Source organism: Stegodyphus dumicola, chromosome X2 (assembly GCF_044657685.1).
Source record: "Stegodyphus dumicola isolate Sdum_Otavi_A_Nest chromosome X2, ASM4465768v1".
NCBI classification, from domain to species: Eukaryota; Metazoa; Arthropoda; class Arachnida; order Araneae; family Eresidae; genus Stegodyphus; species Stegodyphus dumicola.
This window is the reverse complement of record NC_140781.1, coordinates 96,044,693-96,066,895: the sequence shown is the minus strand read 5'-3', so window position 1 is coordinate 96,066,895 and position 22,203 is coordinate 96,044,693. Positions and strand designations below refer to the sequence as shown.

The 22,203-nt window shown below is 32.2% G+C and overlaps 1 protein-coding gene and 1 long non-coding RNA gene across 5 annotated transcripts in view; one reads left to right on the top strand and one right to left on the bottom strand.

Moving 5' to 3' along the window:
- Positions 1-5,675: 5,675 nt before the first annotated feature.
- LOC118200614 (metal cation symporter ZIP14-like) overlaps positions 5,676-22,203 on the bottom strand; it is a 227,741-nt gene continuing 211,213 nt past the window's right edge. For all 4 annotated transcript variants that reach the window (XM_085808936.1, XM_085808937.1, XM_085808935.1 and 1 more), the window contains one exon: positions 5,676-6,017. In XM_085808936.1, coding sequence (XP_085665062.1) covers positions 5,901-6,017 — 117 coding nt within the window. In that variant the 3' untranslated portion in view covers positions 5,676-5,900. The remainder of the gene's footprint in view (positions 6,018-22,203) is intronic.
- LOC118204679 (uncharacterized) lies at positions 14,714-19,974 on the top strand. Its single transcript, XR_015038875.1, has 5 exons — positions 14,714-15,161; positions 15,261-15,330; positions 16,683-16,760; positions 17,007-17,073; positions 19,840-19,974. It is a non-coding gene; the product is annotated as an uncharacterized LOC118204679 (long non-coding RNA).

The following is a 22,203-nucleotide window of genomic DNA, read 5'->3' as shown; positions in this document are numbered from 1 at the left end:
AAATCACAAGAAGACAAAATTGAAGAACATGCAGGACGATTGAAAACACATACTTATTTTCGGAATACAAGCGGTTCTCCGACTGGTTATTGAATAATGAAAATATGCATTGTCATGCAATACAAAACATTTGGAATACGTTTTCTGACTGAAAACGTAAGATTAAAAGTCATCTGCTTAATTCACAGCCATTTACAAGTCAACTGCTCGGGCAATTGCAGAATCGTTTTGATCCTGAGCTTGTAAGACAGACCTAATATCACTGAATTTAAACACTTCTTTAATCTTCCGTTCCTTCTTTAGCTCATATTCCAAAGATATTAAGTGAATACAATTATTGCAAAAGAAATTGAATATTTATTTGCACTACGGCTTGGTAGTTTACTAACGAGTTAACAAAACTTAAATTCTGCTTTTTGTGTCTAAGAATACAACAATATTTTAAATATTTACAAATAAAATATTAAATTGGAGATTTAATTGGAGCCTCACCAGTTGCCTAGCATTAGAAGATTGTTAAATACTAATTGTTTGTTGAGAAGTATAACCCAGGCTGCATAGTTGGTTTTCGTAGTTTTCTAGGTTCTCTTTACAAAGGTTCTCTATGAAAGAATCTTAATCAAATAGCTCCCATGTTCTTTCTATGTTTAAATAACCAACTAACCTAGTTTAAGCGCGATTTCTAAGTGAAGTTACTAGCAAAACCCGAATACTCATTAAAAATCATATAGCTTGCCAATCGGGAGTAACATGAAAAATACGGCGCCAATAATTGAATTGCTGTTACGGTACGCTGTTTCTAAACTTAGATGGTCATTCCTTAATTAAATAACCCACCAGCGGCCGAGCGGTAAAGACGCTGAACACTGGTAGTTCGGTCTGACGTTCGAATCCCGCGAACAGGCTGGCTGCATGGGCGTTTTCGTGGTTTTCCCCATGTGTAATGTGTATACGAGCCAGTTTCCCTTAGAAAGTCCTCCACGAAGGAATCCCTCCCTTTAGGCAGATAACCCTCGTGTGCTTTGCCATAATTAAATAATCCAATCCAATCCTTAATTAAATATAATTGATTTGTAACTTCTACTAGAGCTGACGAATGACTGTAAGAATTGAAGTGTAAATAAATAATATCGTGTGCAGTCTTGATTAATATAAAATTAAAAATATTTGCATAGAAAAATATTTTCATTCAGACAGAACGTTTTTTGAAATACTTGCAATTACTTTATAAGAAGTATTTATTAACCGTAATAATTACTTATTATATTACTGATGATTAGGATTCAGTTCTTGACAATTACATTCTAAATTAGAATTTTAAAAATATAATGAAAATACGCTACGCACAAAAATACATTTTTAGGATAAAATATTAGTTGATTTTTTATGTTTTAAAACTTCTTAAATTCATTTAATAAACATCGTATCCTCGTTGTTAATTAAATCCAGAATGTTGGGTGTCGTTTATATAATTATTCTTACTTGTCCACAGAACCTGCTGACTTATCCAGCCATTAAGTAGTTGCAGATCATTTCTACATAACCATTGAACCTCCATTAATTCAGTCTCTAGAGGGTTGTATGTTTATATCATAATTTGCTTTTATAAAAATGATTATTCTAAATCTTATGTTTCTATAAAAATATACTGCGCTTTAAAAATATGGATGATAGTATCAGCCGCTCTTTCAGCCATTTCATAAGCAACAGTTTCTTTAGAAATAAATTATGCAGCTAATGTCATAAAATATTTTCATAAAATTCAAATAAACATCAAACGAAAATTCTTAGTTTTAGACAATTCGATTTAAACGAAGTTAAAAGTAAACTAGCAGACGACAAAACGCCGAAGGTAAAAATTTACTCTTACAATAATTTGCTCTTATTATTTTAAAAAAAAGAAGAAAGAGAGAAATTAAAAAAAAATAGTTAAAAATTTGAATAATATCATTTGTAATTAAAAAAAATAGCTTTTCATATAGTATTAATAAATATTTATTACGCATCATTTAGGGAAATATTTTATATAATTAATTCTCCGTAAAATTTTACTTGAAATTTAAGGTTAAAAATAGCTGTGGCAATTCACTGTAACAAAAATCGATAAAACACATTTGGCGTTATTATCGCTGAAAAAAAAAAAAAAAAAAAAAAAAAAAAAAAAAAAAAGATGCGAAATTTCAAAACGCGAAAATATGTAAACTCGTGTATATCTTAGAAAATTTTGAATAAAAAAGTCTAATTTTTTGCAGATATGCTTAAAAATGCACCTACTTTAAGATGATGGTAAAAATTTTATGGGTTATTATTCAAAATTTTTTTTCGAAAAATTTATAAAAATTATTTAAAAATATAAATTTAAAAAATAAAACACAAAAAAGTGGGTAAATTTTATTTGGAATGAACCTAAATTTCAAAATGTGAAAGGAAAAATAAGTTTAATAAGAAAGATATATTAATAAATATTTACCAAATTCAATTAACATGGGATAGCTAAAATTTTGAGAGCTAATATTTTAAAAACTACTTACGATTTTTACAAAACTTGGTATTCTGGCATAATTTGAGTCGTAGAATCGAAATATGGAAAAATATTGATTGTTGTTTCAGAAAAAGTCCGATTTTGTGTCAAAATACCTATGTTAGAATAGTGCTATATATAAATCTAATATATATCCTAAGTCGCGCTTTCGAAACATGAAGAACGCAATTTGAATTTTGTCAATCGGCCCAGTAGAACGGGAGATATAGACCTGTCCCCCTCTTTCTTTCTTTCTTTCTTTTTTTTTTTTTTTTTTTTTTTCTTTTCTTGGAGCAGTGTACATAAAGACATACATACTTTCTACAAATGTAACATTTTCAATCCAATAAAATTAATTTGAAAATGAACAATCACATAATTCTTAGCAATGTATGTGAAATTAAACTGGATTATTGCATTTTAAGCTGTGGTCATTTCTTACTTTTTGTATATTATTTTGTTTCTTATATCTTGCATAATTAATGTGCAAATTTTCTCATTCTGATATTTAATTTCGCATAAGATTCAGTTATGCATTTTATGTGCATTTATTACGTACAGATATAGTGTTACAAATATTCTTTTTTGATCCAGGAATATTACTTTGAAGATAACAATCAAATAAATTAGAAAAAGATGCGAAGTTAACCTGATTGCTGCATTTTAAATTATAACATTTTCTGATTAGTTTGTATATTAATTTTTATTTTCTCTTACATTACATCAATAAAAATACAAAACACATTGAATTCAAACAATCAGTCACAGTCCAGGACTATCTTCCAGGAGTTATAAAAATGTAAAATTAAAATTAATATACAAAGAAATCAGTAAGGCTAAAACATAAAATGCAGCAATCAATTTTATGTTCATTTTCAGTATTTATTATTATTATATATCTTCCGAGTAATATCACCGGATTGGAGCGGTTTTATTCACAACTTTTGTAATTCTATAATAAATGCTTACACAAATAATAAATGCTCAGTTAAAAATAAATCTCAGATTGGGAAAGAATTAGTTACGTAAAACGTTAAGAACTAGAATCTGCACATTGATAAATGAAAAGTAATTACAATTTAAAATTCAGGACTCTAAACATATATTTCTAACAGCTATTTTATTGTTCATCTTCAGAATAATGTTATTGCACTGAAAACCCTTTATCTTTAATAAATGCAAATAAAAATTGCATACACTCCAACCCCGATTTACTGCGAGCAAATTGCGGATTACCCGGCCTGTCTTTCTTTCTTTTTAAGAGGTGTTGGAACCCCAAAATCTTAAAATAATTCTGATTTCGGACTTTTGCATTTTCAAATTCTCTACACTTTTATCTTTCCAAAAATACCATTCTTTAATCTCTATGAAAATTAGAACTGTAAAAGATCTAGTTTTAATTTGTCATCGACTGCTTTGATCAATGAGGATTTTTACATAAAAACGCGTTTTTCTCCAAACGTGATTTTTTTATACTCGATGTACCTTTTCTCAGGAACTACTGCTCACAGGTATCTAAAATTTTTATGTCTTATTTATTAGGTTTCTTAATATTTACTGAAATGAGCTTTTGTGATAAAATTAGAAAAGAAATTTAACATTTTTTTTGTGTGAGAAAAGTGCTAAATTTTTCTCTGCCTAACAAACTATTCTGTAAATTACTCTAAAATTCCAAATGTTTCAAAAGCTCATTTTAGTATAATCAGATAGGTATACTTTAATTGCATAAAAAATTTCAAGCGTTTATCTACAGCAGATTTTGAAAAAAGGTACATCGAAAATGGCCAATTTAACATTGTCGGTATATAGGGGTTGCTGATACCTCTTAAGAGTTTAATACGGATTACATGAATACGAAAAGGAGAAGCGCTTGAGGTAACAGCCAGTGATAGCCGATGATGTCATAATATTTAGGAGTTATTTTTATTTTCAATAGTACGTAATTTAAATGAACGTAATCGGAAATATATAAACATTGTTACATCATTCGTTAAAAATAAATTGTTCCCTTATAAAAAATAAATTATGAGCCTAATCATCAATTTTCTATTTCACATACACTTCTGTTGGAATACAGGAGAAATGTAAATACAAATTATGTTACTTTTGTTTCGAATACTGATTTAATTTAAGTAACCAAAGAGGAGCTTATTATCTAGAATAAAAAATTCAGGTAAATTATTAATAGCATTTTTCTATATCTTATAGTATGAGTTACTTGGCTTTTATAATTGCCCATTGGATTAACCGTGGTTTTAAGTTAACTATCTCCGATTCATCAGGTTTTGATAGAAGCTGAATCGCAATTCAGCGATTGATTGATTTCCACGGTGTAACTCCTTAGAACAAATTAATAAAATTTTATCCAATTTGGTGAGCTAACCCTTCAATTTGGCGACATTTCTTTGTCATTTGGCAATAGGTACTATTTATTTTGACCTTATTTGGCGAATTTATCTTTTATTTTGCAACTTTATTTTAGTTAAAAAAAATTATTCTGCAATAATTTGATAAAATTAATTGGATTGTTGATCAAATAAATAAACTATGTATTTTTCATGTTTTCTTATACAAATGGGTGGTACTTAGGGAAATGGATAACAGTATCCGAATGATAACATTAACCGCGAAGCGTTAAGTAGCGTCTAGTGTAAAACACCGATTTCCTTAATTTTTTTTAATTAATATTTTTTTGTTGGCTTTTGAAAATGGGCTTTAAAATAAAGTTAATTCCATCTATAAATTATAAGCATATGGTCAACAAAAAATTTCTTTCCTCAGGCAGCATGCTATAAAATTATAATACAATACTAAGACTAGAAACTCACTGAAGTCAATCAGACAATAAACTAAAATACTACGTGGATTTTTAAATTGAATTATGTTTTAATGTTAGACATACCATACTGAACCTATACTGATGCAAATATCAATTACTTTCATTTGAAAGCTAACTGATGCTCCCTTTTTTTAATGCAAATAAAATTGTAAATAATGCAAAATTTTTTAATGTAAATAAAACATTATATAACATGTAAATAAGAATATTAACTAACGCACTAAGTAATAAAAATTCGCTTTTACAATGTCGTTAGGATATTTCGCAGCACCACAAACCAACACCACAAATTAAAGAAAAATCTTTATGCAAAAATATTTTTCATTCTTTAATGGTTATATATCTTCTACATTCATTAGCAAAAGATCGTAGAATGATGAAAAATAACCTTGAATTTTATTAGTTTGCTAATTATAATAAATAGAGACATATGTCTTTAAGGCACTATATTTCTTCTTCTGGCGATAAATAAGCATAATTCTATTAATATATGCTTCTGCCATTAAATAATTGAACTTTAGTCCATTATGTGCATAAAATTCAAAAGCTATTCTCGAAGACTGATATGGCTGTCATGATAAAAATGCCCAACAGAACTCCAAAGTGTTTCAAGGCAAAAAGGGACCATCTTTTATGACCTCCGAGTATTTCAGGAAGCTGGAAAATATCAAAATAAGTCGATGTTTATTTGTTTAACGGCATATAAAGGAATAACACTATATATAAAATATTTCTATTCTAAGCATATATGAATATCACAATTTTCAGATACACTCAAGTATATACAAAAATACAATTTAGTTAACGATGAAACCGCAACATACAGGACTTAACAAAACTGGAAGTCCGTTCAATACCTGTTACGAAGGCGCCCTCTTTTCTTCTTATTTATTATTTCCAACACAGTAAATGTTATTAATGCAAATTACATACATTACAAATTATATGTAAAATACATGTTATATAATTTGAAGTGGTTAAACTGTAAGGTATTTCTCCCGTCTTCTTGGCGTGCCTTCGTGGTGCAGTGGTTCTGCACGCTGGGCCGGTATTCCAGAGATCCGTGGTTCGATTCCCGGCGAAGGCGGTTGCGAATTTTTCATCTTGCCTGCTTCCAAAAAAATACCTAATGTCTCTACAAAACAATGTTTTTTATTCAAAGAAAAAGTAACTTTTCATATTTTTGTCACGATTTTAGTTTCGTATGTCTTGTATAAAATATGTTGTTGTTTCAAATCGACAGATATTTGCAATATAACTTATTCGTCGGGAATGGCCAATACTTGCCGGTTGTTTAGCTGTCCCATCACCAAAAACGCTTCCCAAGATGCACCACAGGAGACGACCGATTTTACACAAGCAAAATCGGGAAAGTTGTAGCCTAATTTTGATTGCAAACACCTCGGAGGGGACGCATCCGAGAGTTTCCTACCCCTTTTCCTTAAACCACTCGAGAGGACCTTTGGAAATTGAAGATGTCAAGTCCATTTTCGTTAACACGTTATTTCTTATGTTAAACCTTTCCTGCTCGTCTACTCAACTAGAAGTGCAAATTAAATGAGTTTAAATAGGAACCAAGAATTTAAATTTAGAAAGAAAGTTTTGGCGCTTAGTTTTGAATTTTTGTGCTGTTTGTTAGGAAATTAACTTTCATTTGCTGTGCATGAGAAAGCGCATTAGCGTAGAAGCTAGATAATTTTATATAAAATTAATTACTACACGCATAATACTTGTAATTAATATATATATGAAATGTAATTTCTCATACATTATTTGTTTTGTGCATCCGGGGCAAAAGGAATGAGACAAATTTTGGAATATAAAGTGCTAGGTTTATTTTAGCATCCATCTCACAAGCGTTCTAATCGTACCTTGAGCAGAAGCCCTACTTATACATATGTGTGCGTCACGAGGCTCATCCAATCAGCGATATTAATTGAAATCACGGGGTGACGCTATCTTCTCATCAGGAGTGTTCTTAAGGACTTTATGTAATATGACAGATTTATGGCTTTGGCGATTTGGCGGGCGCCAACAGGTTAATATATTTTATACTAAAGAAAGGATTTCGCCAAAATTTAGGAACAGGGATGCAATTTAGGTAGAGAATCTCCAACACATTATTAAGCAATATTATTAGAATTTAATTTAATCAATTGATTTTAAAATATCATTACAGATTATCCCCCCATCTGAAAAGGTTTGCAGTCGCGGCCGTCGACCCAAGACAGTCCAGATAGTGAGAGCAGAAAATTTAGTTATTAGGAAATTAAGTGAGTAGGAAAACTGATTGGATTTACCTCAAGGCACGCAAAATGTTATATAAAATATGACATAAAATATTTGAATATAATTAATACAGTATATAAAATATAATAAATGATTAATGAAATTATAATATAGTAACTAAGTGCAGAACAAATAAAGCACTAATAACATATTGCTGGTTAGCTACGCGGCAATAGGAAATAGTAATATAACTGAATTTGTAAGTTTATATCTTAGGGCATGCCATTCACAGTTTGTGTATGAGTCCATACAATCATTAGAGTTGTCATTCAGGCTCATCTTCAGTCTTTTACTGGTCTTTGGAGATCTCCGGATCATTTAATTAGCGCTAGAATTATGGATCAGCATTGGCACTGAAAACATTTGAGTTTTTATGTCACGATACTAGAGCTCTTATACTCTTGTTGAAAATACACATTTTGCTAGGTTTTTAACATATTTTGTCACTCTATTTTTCTCTTACTAATGATAACAAAACAAAATTTAACTTCCAACATCCATACCAGTTTTTTGCACACGATGCTGCAGAAACATAAAATGAAATTCAGAAGTTTCAACAACTGAAATTTAACTTTTTCAACTGTTGCTACAATTTATAACACAAACATAGGAAAACATGAGCTCAAGGAAATGTGAGGGTATAGTACTCTACTTGTAGATAGCCTCAATTGAGTGTTTCCCACACGAAAAGTGCATTGAACCTGAAACTCAAGTTTGAAGGAGCCCAGTAAAAGAAAAGGGCAGACAAACTTTGCAGGCACTGAGAGATAAATCAACTATTAAGGGGGACAACAGGATGAAAACTAAAAGAAGGGTTATGGATAGTTTATTGATTTATAAATTTTGATTTATTCATGATGTAATTTAAAGTTCTCGGGTGGATAATAGAACCTTAATTTTGACGCATGTACAATCTCAGTTGGTTTCTTCGTGTGAAAATTTTCCCTGTCGATTTCATAATTAACTTCAGATAATTTATTCATAATCTGATAAGGGCCTGAATAGAGTGAAGTCAATTTTCTAGTATTTGGGTATTCGAATTCCTCGTAAAGGACAAAATCTCCAGGTTGAAATTTAGATTCTACAAATCTGATGTCATATCTAGTTTTATTCTTTCGGTGGTATTCGATAGTTCTTTTCTTTGCTAAAGCCCTTGCTTCATTTAAGGAAGGGTATTTATTTTGATCAATTGGAGATTCAAAAGGGAGGTTACCAAATAGTAAGTATGCTGGGGTGAACTTAGTTACCGTATGAGGGGAGTTGTTATATTCGATAACAACTTGCTCTAGCACTTTAGTCCATGGTACTTTTTTAGAAGAAGAATTTACTTTACATTTTAGTCGACTTACTATTGATTAATTTACTCTTTCTACTTTACCATTTGTCTGGGGATGGTGAGATGAAGTTAAAAGTTGTTTAACATTATGCTTTTTAAGAAATTTTTTGAATCTAGAGGAAGTGAAGGCTGCATTCCTGTCACTCAGAATTTTTTTGGGGACTTGTATTTGAAATATTTGTTTTAGACAATTGGCATAGGTTTCTGAAGTTACACTTTTAGAGGGAAAAGCCCAGACATATCTTGTTGCATGGTCAATAACTATATGTAAATATTTTTTTGTAGAATTATAATAATTAAATCCTCCCACAGTGTCAATGGAGAGACATTCGAAAGGTTTGTCGGTTGGGGGTACGTCTTGCATAAGACCAAATGTTTTCTGTTTTTTCTTTTTATTAAGTTGACAAGTATGACAATGTTTAACAAAATTTCCGATATCTTCGCTAATATGAGGCCAATAATATTGAGAGGTGATTAAGTTAAGCATAATTTGAACTCCCGGGTGACCAAAATTTTCATGGGTTTTATTCAACAATTTTAATCTTAAAGATTTAGGTACTACAATTTTATAAAAATTCTTTTTCTTAATTACCATCATATCATTTATCTCTTGGTAATTTTTTCCGCAGACATTATCAGTTTTTTGCTGTTGGATTATTTCATTTCTATCAAGTAAATGTACATAATGTTGGAGGTGCTGTGAAACAGGATGTCTAGAAAGCATGTCAGCTTCAATATTGGTGGAGCCCTTCTGATACTTTACTTCATAATTGAACATAGTTTGAGTGACCAACGGAAGAGTCTACCTTTAAAATTTTTAACATTTTTGAGCCAAACGAGGGCCGCATGGTCCGTATGTATAATAAATTTTTGTCCATGCAGATAGTAATAGAATTTGTCTAGGGTATCTACTATGGCCAATCATTCTAACTCAGTAATCGTATAATTTTTCTCATAATTTCTTAAAGTTCGGGAATGATATGATACAGGGTGAAGGACATCATTTTCATCTGGTTGTTTCAAAACAGCTCCAACAGCTGTTTGAGAAGCGTCAACAAAAATATGACATGGCCTACTGGAATCATACAATTGTAAAACAGGTTTGGAAATCAGTATACTTTTCATTTCGTCGAAAGCTTTTTGACATTGGTCATCCCATTCCCACTTGACATCTTTTTTCAAGAGTCTGTTTAATGGAGCTCTAATAGTTGCATAATTCGGAATGAATCTATGATACACATTCACACTTCCCAAAACTCTTTGTAACTCTTTGGTGTTACTGGGGTTTTAAAGTTTCTTAATAACTTCTATATTATGGTTATCGAGAATTATTCTACCATTTTTTATTTCATAGCCAAGAAATGTGATCTGATCTCTGGCGAACACACATTTGTTTCGATTCAATTTAATATGCTCCACTTTAAACACCTCAAATAAAATTTTTAAATGTTCTAAATGTTCCTTCTCAGAGGAAGAGTAAACGATTATATCATCAAAGTAGCTGCAAGCGAAATTAATTTTATTTTTTGTTAATATTCGTCTAATTGTTCTGTTAAAAATTGCAGAAGCATTTTTGAAACCAAAAGGGAGTCTTAACCATTCGAATAATCCAAAATTCGTGAAAAAAGCTAATTTCTCAGTATCTGCAGGGTGAATCGGGATATGCCAGAAACCAGATCTCAAATCAATTGTAGAAAATACTTTTGCTTTACTTAATTTGTCTAACAAAGTGTCAATGCGAGGAAGAGGGTTTGCATCTGTTTTAGCCGGGGAATTCAATTTTCGATAATCTATACACAATCTAGTTTTCTTACCTTCCTCACGTTTAAGTACTAAAGTCACGGGGGACGAATATGGGCTACAACTTTCTTTAATTATACCTGCTTGTAATAATTGATCAATTTGGGTCTTAATTTCCTCTTCTTCCATAGGGGATGTTCTATAAGGTCTTAATGATACAGGCAAATCAGAATTTAAATTAATTCGTTGAGGTTCAATATTAATTTTTCCTACATCATACTTATTTTTAGAAAACACAGATGAATAATCATTTAACAATTTTTCCAAGTTATACTCTTTGTTATCGACAGTATTAGAAACAGGATTTTTCACATAAATGTTAGAATGAGAAACTAATTCCTTTGGATTTGTAGTCCGAGATTTACAGGTTGGAAAATTTCTTACATCATCATCATTATTAACACATGGATAAACATTTGTTGTACCACCTTGAAGTTGGAGGTGTAGAGATATGGGTCGGCTGTCAAAATGGCAGTCATCATTAAGAACAATAGCTCTCTGTTTAATTTTTAAATTAGTACAATCAATACTCAACTCAAATAATTTGCATTCATAAAGTCCTAAAATTACATAATTCAAATTATTATCAAGAACAAACAAGGTAATTTGGTTACTAATCCGTCCAATTTTCATTTGTATACAACATATTTTGTTGAAGATTATTTTTCCTTTAGTTTGGGTTACTGAAAATGATCTAACTCTTTGCACTTTTAAACGTAATTGTCTAGCTGTTTTGGAAGAAATTATTGATATGGTGGCACCACTGTCTACAACACACTCTAGACGTTTCTTATTGGGCAAATATCCCGACACCTTTAATAGTCAACTACTGTGAGGGGTTTCTGGGGTTGGTTCTATTGCAAGGGGCGTAACATTAGGTGTATCAGATCTCTCCCCTCTGAAAGGACAAACCTGAAACCAGTGAAAAGCATTTGGGATTCCGTTCCGGGTGCAACGTCTACAGGGACTGGGTGGCAATGGCAATCTATTTTGAGAATTATAATTATGATGGCTTGTAAATCTTGGACCACTGAACCGATTATAAAAATTACTTGGTCTCTGAAAACGTTGCAAATTGTTGGGTCTAGGAGAATCTTGTTTCACAGTAGTTTCATAGCTTGAAGCTGAAATTCTACTTCTATTAAATCGATTGTAATCTTGGGGACTGTTCCCAATCGGAGTAACAAATCTGGGAGGTGCACTTTTGATTTGTTGATTTTCGCTAATCTTAATAAGCTTATGGACATGAGTAAGCCAAGAGATGGGGGTCAGAGGGTGCGTTGATCATCATTAAGGATTTTAATTCTATAGGAAGGCCATCCGTCAGACCCTCCAAGATCATTTCATGAGTTAGATTTAATTTTTTACCAATATCTAATTTTTTGCGAAAATATTGCGTTATGTCCTCTTTATGATTGTACTTGTAATTGGCAAAATCACCAAACGTAGTTAAAGTGGGGTCGAAAAATTTTCCTTTAAAATTTGGACTAATTCCACATATTTAGTAATTTTATGGCAGTTTTTGACATATACGCTAAGTGCATTACCTTTTAGATATCGAGCTACATTATTAAGCTTCCACGTTTCATCTTTATCTAAATGAGTTTTGTTAAAGTACTCAAGCCATTAATTTATATCCATATCATTCTGCGCGTCAAAGGGAATTATACTTGTTTCAGGTTCAGCGCTAGCTGCCCTTAATGAATCATCAGGATCAGAGATATTTTCATTAGCCATTATTCTCTTAATAATACTTTCATAAATAAAACTAACTCAAAAATAATACTCTTTAAATTTTCCTAAAACAATATTAAAAACCAAAATACATCCTTTAAATACCAAATTTAAAATACATTTATACCAAAATAATACTTTTTAAAATTTTCAAAATAAAAACACTATTATTAAATCAGTAATTATAATTCAATAGTAATAATATCATTTGCATCGCCAATCTTTTTACTAATTGCTTCTGTTTGCCTTATTGTGACGAGAATACGAGTGATGAAATCGACACGAAAATACACATTTTTGTGCACTCTTGATTAGATTTTCGCAAAACACTATCAATCACCACACAAGCACAAAGCTCTCGAGAGCAACACAGAACGGCGTAGACGTAAGGAACGATTTCCATCCTAAAAAGTAGGTCAACGGTAAGAGTACATTTGATGAACGACGAACTTTCGATGGAAACACAGATCACGCATCACAGGGGGCCAAAGGATGCTTCTCTGGACGTAAAATCTGCAGAATACCAGAATACAGGTAACAGAAGGATGATTCTCTTGAAGCAAGAACGCCTAGAGAAAAATGTAGAAACATAGAAGTCGCACAGCGGCAAATTCATCTAAAGTGCGTAACATTTTATCCGTATAATCCTTGGGGTATCTTCTTTTCTAGATAATCCCTTTGAAGGTGGTATCCTACCGGCTTTCTGAAATGTAATTTCTCATACATTATTTGTTTTGTGCAGCCGGGGCAACAGGAATGAGACAAAGGTAAAATCCTAGTATACGGTGCGGCCTTGGCGCGATTTTTAAAATTGTCGCCAACACCAAAATGATCCGTTTACGTTTGTCGCCAAATTTTTGGCAACCTCAAAGTAAAGCGTCACCACAAGTTTGAGTTGGCAAAAAAAGTAAACAAAATGATAATCATAAGATAATAAATCCTAAGCATACGGTGAGACACAAGAAAAAAAGCAAGCATTTAGAAATTGAAAATAATTTTTAACAGACTTTATAACAAATAAAAATATAACTTTCAACATGCATCCCCCTACTAAAAATGCCCCATAGAAACCAGTAAAACTTTTTATGGGTACCCATAAGATTTTATGGGTTTTTATTGACTTTTACTGGTTTCTGTTGGTCTCTGTGGGTTTTTTTTACTGGTTTCAAAATGACCCATAGAAACCAGTAAAACTTTCTACTGGTACCTATGGAATGTTTGATGGTCTCTATTGACTTTTACTGGTTTCTATTGATCTCTGTGGGTTTTTCTTACTGGTATCAATTGACACCCATACAACCAACATTGAATGGCAGAACTTTGTACTGGTTTGTATAGGTTTATATTGACTTTTGCTGGTTTTCTTACTGGTATCAATATAATAATAAATCTTCTGTTGGTTTATACGGGTTTGTGCTATTTTTTTATCTGACGTTAATATACTTCTTGTAAACAATAAAATTAACAGAATGAAAATATGATCTCTTTAAGACCACCAGAGTAACCTGTAAACGCAGGTGGTCGTTTTAGAGAGGGTTTTTACTAAATATGCTATTTTTTTATTTAAATTTTTTTTTCGGAAACAATAACAGTATTCATATACACCACACACAACGAGGTCTCTCCAAGGCGACCAGCCGCAAATAAAAATTCATCTTTGCAAGTGGTCGCCTTAGAGAGGTGATGCTCAATACCAATAGCTACTCACGTTCTCAGAGATACGTTTATCTTTTAGAGGTGGTCATCTTAGGGAGATTGCATCTACGGAATGAATCTCTCTAAGGCGACCAGACACACTTGCAGAATTTTCTTTGTGAATGGTCGCCTTACAGAGGGAATATTCAATACCAAAGTATACTTATGTTTTCAGAAATACTGGTGTCTTTCAGAGGCGGTCGTCTTAGGGAGGTGGTTTTTGCTACGAGTTGGTTCTCTGAATACACACACTTAAGCACTTACATTTCTGATATTACAAATAAACACCGGTATCAACCAACATCTCTTTAAGGTGGTCTACTACAGCAGCATTACAATACTAAAAATTTGTTTACACGCAGAATCGCTAATTAAGAAACTATGTTGCGTGAAATTTGGCAGAAATATAAAGAAAGCAATAGGTCAATTTTGGAATCAAAATGTTAGAATCAGGTTTGGAATGAAATTTACTTAAATATTATATTTTAAAAAAATTAGTTTGAAATACGTAATTTTAATGTGTAGTTTGGAAAGCCATCAATAGATGGCGCTACGAGTTAAAATTTAGCATTGTAATCTTATTTCTGCAAAAATTCACGAAGTAATTGATTTTGATATCAGTTATAAATCATATTTTTTTCTAAATAATATTTAGAAGCGTTTCATATATTCCTTTATACACAGTTTTCACTAAACAGTGTCAGCTGTCAGCGGAATGACGTTTACGGCAACCCTATTGCATTGCTATTCCGCACTCGGTTTGTTTACATTTATTTGTACTGTGGTCAGTTAGCAAAAAATATGCGAAAATATCAAGGACGACCGAAAAAACATCTTGGTGTTAATAAAAGATCCAGAATTCAGCGAAAGCGTCAAGCTCAAGAAAAAAATATGAAATTAAATTCCCGAGATGTGGAAGATTCCGAACAAGCGGATGTTTTCGAAAGGTGAGAAATATTTTATTCTTTATATCGACTACCTCGTGTTTATGATTTCGTAGTAAGTTAATTCCGAAGTAAAATATGCGTATTTTTTTTTTATTGAAGGTCAGAAATTATTGATACAACTGCATCTGTGTCAAAGAAGAATCATTGCCCGGATGATTTTTTTTACAAAGTAAGGTTTTTTTTTGTATGTGTATGTTTGTGTGTGTGTATGAGGGAATGCTAATAATTGTTCAATTCTGTTATAACAATTTATTCCGCCATTCACACTAAATTGTTGGGAAATATTGAAAGGGTAAATTCCAATTCACAAGGAATTGCTGAAATAATTGAATCTTTTCAAAAGTATGAGCATGTTCTTGCGATCTAAAATGAATTCACCATCATTACATTCTATTATTGGAAATTTTATAGTCATATGTTTGCTACGAAATGCTTTGTCAGTTACCTATGGTATATTTTTACAGGTGTATGCACATTTCATTCATGTGCTCGCTGTTCAACTTGCTTTTTTTTATTATGTCATTTACTTGGATGTTAAAACTTTCTTTTAGCGTTGGAACATTTTATAATCATTTAGTAAAATTTATATATAAATATATATTATTGCTTGTTTATTTATGGTTCTGTGTATTTGTCATGTATGCATGTTGTGAAGTGTAGTTTTTGAAAAATATGTCACAAATGGTAAATTCCACCAAAAGCTGAATTGAATTGATATTGGGATGCAGGTAATTAGAAAATATCTGCCGTGTATTTTGAGCGTAAACCATACTAGTGCCAAGAATGGAACCAATACGCTCAGGCTTGCTTAGCCTTTTTGCCATTGTCCAAATTGAATTATCTCTAGTAGAAAAGGAGTGAATGCTTTCTCTGTATAACAATAAAATATCTGTTTGATAAAAAATCTACCAATAAGAAACTTTTCATATGTTATGTGACAGACTTTCTGCAAACAGAAGTCCTTAGCTCTGTTCTTGTACATGTTTTTTAATTGTGGTTCAGATGTGTACTTCTCAAAGGAATTCTTCTCATAGGAAGATTGTCTGAACATTTAAAAACTATATTCTGCTTTTAGGGGCCTAATATTTTAAGCCCCTAAAATTAATATTGAAATTTCTAAAATGTTGAAAAATATGTCATCTGGATTCCGTGCAAAAAATATAATCCCTTTTTCATTTCTGCATTTGCAATTCCTGCATTTTCTTTATTCCTACATTTTTTAATTGGAAGGAATTTCATTCGCAGAGCCCTCTAATTTATTCTTACAAATCATGTAGTAATGTACCATTTTAGATAGATATAAATAACACATTTTGTAATTTTTCTAAACTGTGGTTATACAGCATGATATAATAGCTACACAAGGTATGGCGACACAGTATACAGCAATATCTGTCGCACTGTCTGAGATGGATGGTAGTCATACATAGCTTAATGCTTAAATTTGTTATGTGTTATTTATTTATTCATTTTTTTTTTTTTTTAAATTATGTTATAGCAGTTTATTTCTTTCATTCTTAGGTCTGGAAGTGAAAAATTTGACTTTTCTACGCCAGAAGTTACAGCTAATGTTCCTAAGACAAACCAGGCTTTCTTGAGGTAAGTTGGTTTATTTCAAAAATAGATATTAGCTGTGCATGATATTGAAACTCTTACAGTTACTTAATTATGGTTAACTAATTATGTATTAATTTAGAAGTCAAGCAACCAAAATCAGCGTTATATTTTCAAATAGTGAATATTTCGAAATATGATGCTGATTTTTGTTGCTTGACTTCTAAATTAATACTTGGTCGGCGTGTTATTGTATCTTAATTAAACTAATTATGGTTCTTTTCTTCTCAGTTTTGATCTGGACATTTCAGTTATTGACTCTGACGTAGAAGGTAGAAATACAAGCTCTCTTTTGGGGGTAAATATGTATTTCTCTATGCCAAAATTAAAATGTCATCATTTATGTTTTTCTTTTATGGTGTTACATTAGGTTGTTTACATACTGATAGCTATTAAAACTGTTAAATATAATATTGTAGCTATCAAAAAGAGGGGGATGAATTTGATTTGTACCAAATTTGGACGTTTTGCATGAAAGAACTTGAAAATAAAAGATTTTTTTAAAAATATATTCATTGAAATCAGTGAAATTTTCAGACGGGACACTGAAGCAAATGAAAATATTTTGGGGTTCGATTCTTTTGATGGAAGCCTCATCAATAAGCCTACTATCTTTTTTAAATATTGCTTCTTTTTCATTGTTTTCATGATGTTTTATGTTCCCTTCATGAAAGAGATTTTTAATATTTAAATTTTGTTAATAAAATATAACAAAATGAAATCTGTGATTATGTGGCTATTATTTTTTCCATATATATTTATTTGAGGAAAGCCAAAAATTTTATTATTTTACAGAATTTTTAAGAAAAATATAAGGATAAAATTTTTTAAATAATTCTGATTACTACCTTTGCTTTCCTCTCGTAATGTGCCTCAAGTTAGAGCAATTAGACAACAAATTTAAGTCATGATTAAGTCAAATAAGATCTTTTTTCCCCCAAGTTTTTTTTTAGGCTTAGGAGTATAAATTGCTTATCCCCACAAGACATTGCATCTTCTTAGTATGCCATCCTAAGGCTCTGTTCAGATGATGGTATAAATGTCATAGATGCATAATCATAAGGTATAAAATGTGGGAGTTCCATTCACACCTGCGAGAGAGGGTCTAAGCCATAGCCAATTAGAGAAGCTAAATTTGTGCATGCATGTATGTGTCTACAGCTTTCTCTCTCAATAAGTTTCATGTATATGCTCTGATTGGCCGACTCTTATATCAAGTCGGCACAAAGTTGAAAACTTCAAGCTTAATGCCCAAACTAGTTTTTGTGACATAGCAAGGTCTGACTACGAAGCATTGTTAGTTGGGAATTATGACATTTATACAACGGCACAAACGCATATGCGCAGTCGTAAAGGTCTTGAGCGCACGCGTGAACGCCTATGCGCATGCGTCAACGCGGTGCATGCGCAGAAAGATTTTAGCTTTGAGGTCTGGATTATAGATCATTCCGGATTATGGGTGTCCGAATTAACGACTTTTGACTGTATTTATCTTTTATAAGTCTTTTGTTTATTTTTTTGTTTACTCCATTTCTTCTGAATAACAATTGTATATTTGAGTTTTCTGGGTGTGAATAAGTATTTTTGTTTAGCTTTATTGTATCAGTACAAATATTGTATTTTGAAATCTCTGTATTTGAATTTGTAGAATTTTTGTTATAAACTACATATATTTTGTAAATATTGTTTAATAATAAAGAGTTTGGTGAGGTGAATAAACATATGAAGGCAGAATTATTCCAAATTAATCTAGCCAACATTAATTATTGAAAATTCTAACTTGAATTTGCCGTTTAGCCATTTGGCTTCTCAGTGACATCTCTGAAGACCTTTCTTTCCATTTATTGCTGTAAACTGCGCTTGCAGTGAAGTATTGTGGTTTTACTCCTATGTAACATGAATGCCAGCCATTTCTGTGAGGAAGATCTCAGAATCACTACTTCTGTTGAAAGACTGGAGTATAAAGGGTCTAACTTATTCTTATGTTGTGGTACTATGGTATAAATCAAGTGTGATGTGTATATTAGTTTTCTCTTAGGATATCCTCTGTGAAGATACTGCTTCTGCAGAAAAGGTAATTCTACTAACCTTTTCAATTATCCATCTGCTGTTTCAGATTGAAACCAATTTCCTGCATCTGATTGATGTTTTTTGATTTATTTCTCATGCAATTCTGATCTGACATCATCTTCTAAATATTAGTAGATATATATCTGCATTAGTGATAATCAGCTGTGAGCACATAGTGCACCATCTGCAACTCATTTGGGTATAAACTATGCTAGTGATTATAATGTCCTTGCTTTTTCCCATATGCCATATGTTGCATGAAATTTTGTTATATGAATCTAGCTTCCCCTGAGGAATTTCTGTGATCTTTCTAGTATGTATGGTCAAAAATTAGGCTTGTGATATACTGTCATGATTTTGCCCACATGTTCCCTGAATATACTACCATTTCCTTAGGAAGACTTCCAAGAAGAATACTGTTGTGAGTTCTAAGCCTAACTATGGTTTGGAATTATGTTTATTATGAATTATTGGGATTCTGCTCATGTAATGTGGATGCAATTCTATTTCCATTTAGAAGATTTTCTGCAAAGGCAATGCTTTAGCTGTGAGATAATTCTGTTTTGGAAATAAAACTGATATTTATTTAGATCTGCGGTATTTATAAGGCAGTTTATCAATAGCAGGTAGCATCTTGCCTCTTTGCTTTGATCAGGGCCTGTGCAACCAGTGGTAATCAAAATTATTAGAATTTAGATAATAGTGCATAGCAAAATTTTATAATTTAGCAGAGGGCACTGATCAGCAGAATTTAGAGGCAAAAAAATGTTCAGAACTTACGAAGACATCAGCCAGCAGAATTTAGGATATGCAGAGATTGCACTGAGTTGCAATAGTATTTGCTATTTGTGAAACAATTTCAGCTGTTTGAAAATGCATTTTTCTGTTAGAAATTTGTATTTCTTGTAATTTCTTTTTGGGGGGGGGTATGTGATGTACTTTGTTGTCGAGAATATGGTGTTAAAAATATTTTATCATATTTTTTTTTTTTCAGGTGTAAATTTTGTGCATGATTTGGCTTTCATTGAGACGTCTCTGGGTAAGGAGTTACTAAGGAAGAGAAACTTACATGCAGGTTGAAGCATGCAGTGTCAAATGTATAAGGAATATAAAAGATGTTGTATATTAGTATAAGTTTGAATAATTATAATAAAAAAATTTCTTGAAAATTGTGTTTTTTCTGCGAGTTATTAAAATTGGAAATAATTAATTACAGTATTTATGAAAATTTTCGAAAATAAAAATACAAGTAGTATTTAAAAAGTACTGCAAAACTCATTTTTAAGTAGAAAAATTATTCTCAGATGAAATCCTTTCGATTATGCGAAGGGACTATTTTAGTATTTGAAAGGTTCATTTGAACTCAACAACTGAAACTAACGTATCCCCAGTTCATTGATACCAACCATTTTGTTGGTATCAATGAGCCCACTACTTTCTAAAAGCATTTCTGTCAATTACTAAGGGCTAATGAACAGGTGTTGAATTCTCAAGATGAATGTTGCCGAAACAGAAAAAAGTTTACTTCAGAACATTTTGCAGTAGCTCAAACAAAGTCACGGACCTGATCTATACTGTAGTCAGGGAGAAATTATTTCCCTTCCTTTTCTTTCAAAAGCTGAGTTTCCACAACCCACAACGGCAGGCCGTTGCTAAAAGCTGTGGAACCAGTTTTATAGCTATTTTTAGCAACTTGTGAGCTGTTTTTCAGATAACACAGTAAATCTCGGGGAAGGGGGATTTGAAATCATGATCACTGCCGGTACGGCAGAATTGTAAAATTCAGCGAAGCATCAAGCAATAAAATTTTAGAATTTTGGGGGAAGGGCACTTGACAACAGAATTTATTGCATACAAAGTCAGCAAAATGCATAGCGCCGTACCTGATTCACGATACAGCAGTATTCATTACCAATAGCAAACTTGTTTGAGGATAAGTTCGAAAAAATGTTTTCTAGTTGTTACCTAAAATCGGTAAACAATAATCTTTGAAAGATTATTCGATTATATCGCTACTAATACGGAAAAATTTGAATAGCAATCAGAAGCTGTATCTCTATGGTCTTCACGTCACGATTTATTTTTATTTGTTCGAATATAACCGAACCGAACCGAACGCCAGTTTGTTTAGAATTATAGAGTTTGATTACGCCAAAGCAGGTGAATTTGGAAAACACCAAAATCGGTCATGCATCCAACTCGTTCATCGAGGCTTGAACTCCGGATGAACTACCAGTGTTTGGCGGCTCGCTTGCTAGAATTTAGGGAGGAACTGATTGTTAGAATTGCGTTAGGCTCTTTGAATGTAGCAAAGCCACGAGGGCTACCTTCTTAAGATGGCAGGCTTTCGTGGAGGAATTTTCTGAAGGCTTAGATTAGGTTATTATGGCAAAGCACAGTAGGATGCCTTCATGTTGAACTTTCTTAGAGAAATTGGCTTCCCATACACGTTACACATGGGGAAAATTATGAAAACGTCTATGCAGCCGGCCCGTTAACCTTGATTCGAATCCAGGTCGGAACTACCAGTGTTCAGCGATTTAATTCCTCTACCGCGGGAGGGCCTAATTGTTGAAGGGAACTGGCTTGTTTCATGTTACACACGGTAACATGTGTATTCTTTGTATTCATGTTACACACGGTGAAAACAAATAATGCAACCAGCTGATTCGTCTGGCATCGAACACAAACCAGTTCGAACTTCCAGTATTCAGTAGTCTTAACCACTCGGCCACTGGTGGCGTGTGGTAGGAGCCACAGATAATGTAGTGAGTAGCAAAAATCCCTAATAGTGGCCCTGGTTACTAGTAGGATTGTAAGTATATTGGTAATCATGCAATCTACAGCAAGGAAATTTCGGAGCTTAATTGCAAAGTCAAATGCGACACTCCGATAAACGTCGTACCGATGTAGAGATGGAAAAATTTATTATTTAAAATACTTGTATTTATTAGTAAACATTTTATAAAATTTATTCTTAATTTAGCGTTTAAGAATTCTAAGAGAGTTATCTGAGTATTTTTTCTTCCTCTGGTAATCCAATAAAATTGAGAAAATTTATGTTCTGTAATATCTTTGTTATATACATAGTTTTTTTTTTCGTTCAAAGTTAGACAAGTTTACACAAACAATACAGGTCGAAAAGGGAGCTGGTCTGCGCCCGGTGAGCCTGTCGGCAGCGTCGCAAAGCGTAATTTGACTAACGAAAAGATCATGCTTTGGATCTGGTGAGATTGCCGTGGTATTATCCATAAAAATGGTTGGTGTTAGTGTATTTAATTATGGCAAAGCACACTAGGGCTATCTGCCTAAGGGAAGAGATGCCTTCGTGGAGGACTTTCTAAGGGAAACTGGCTCG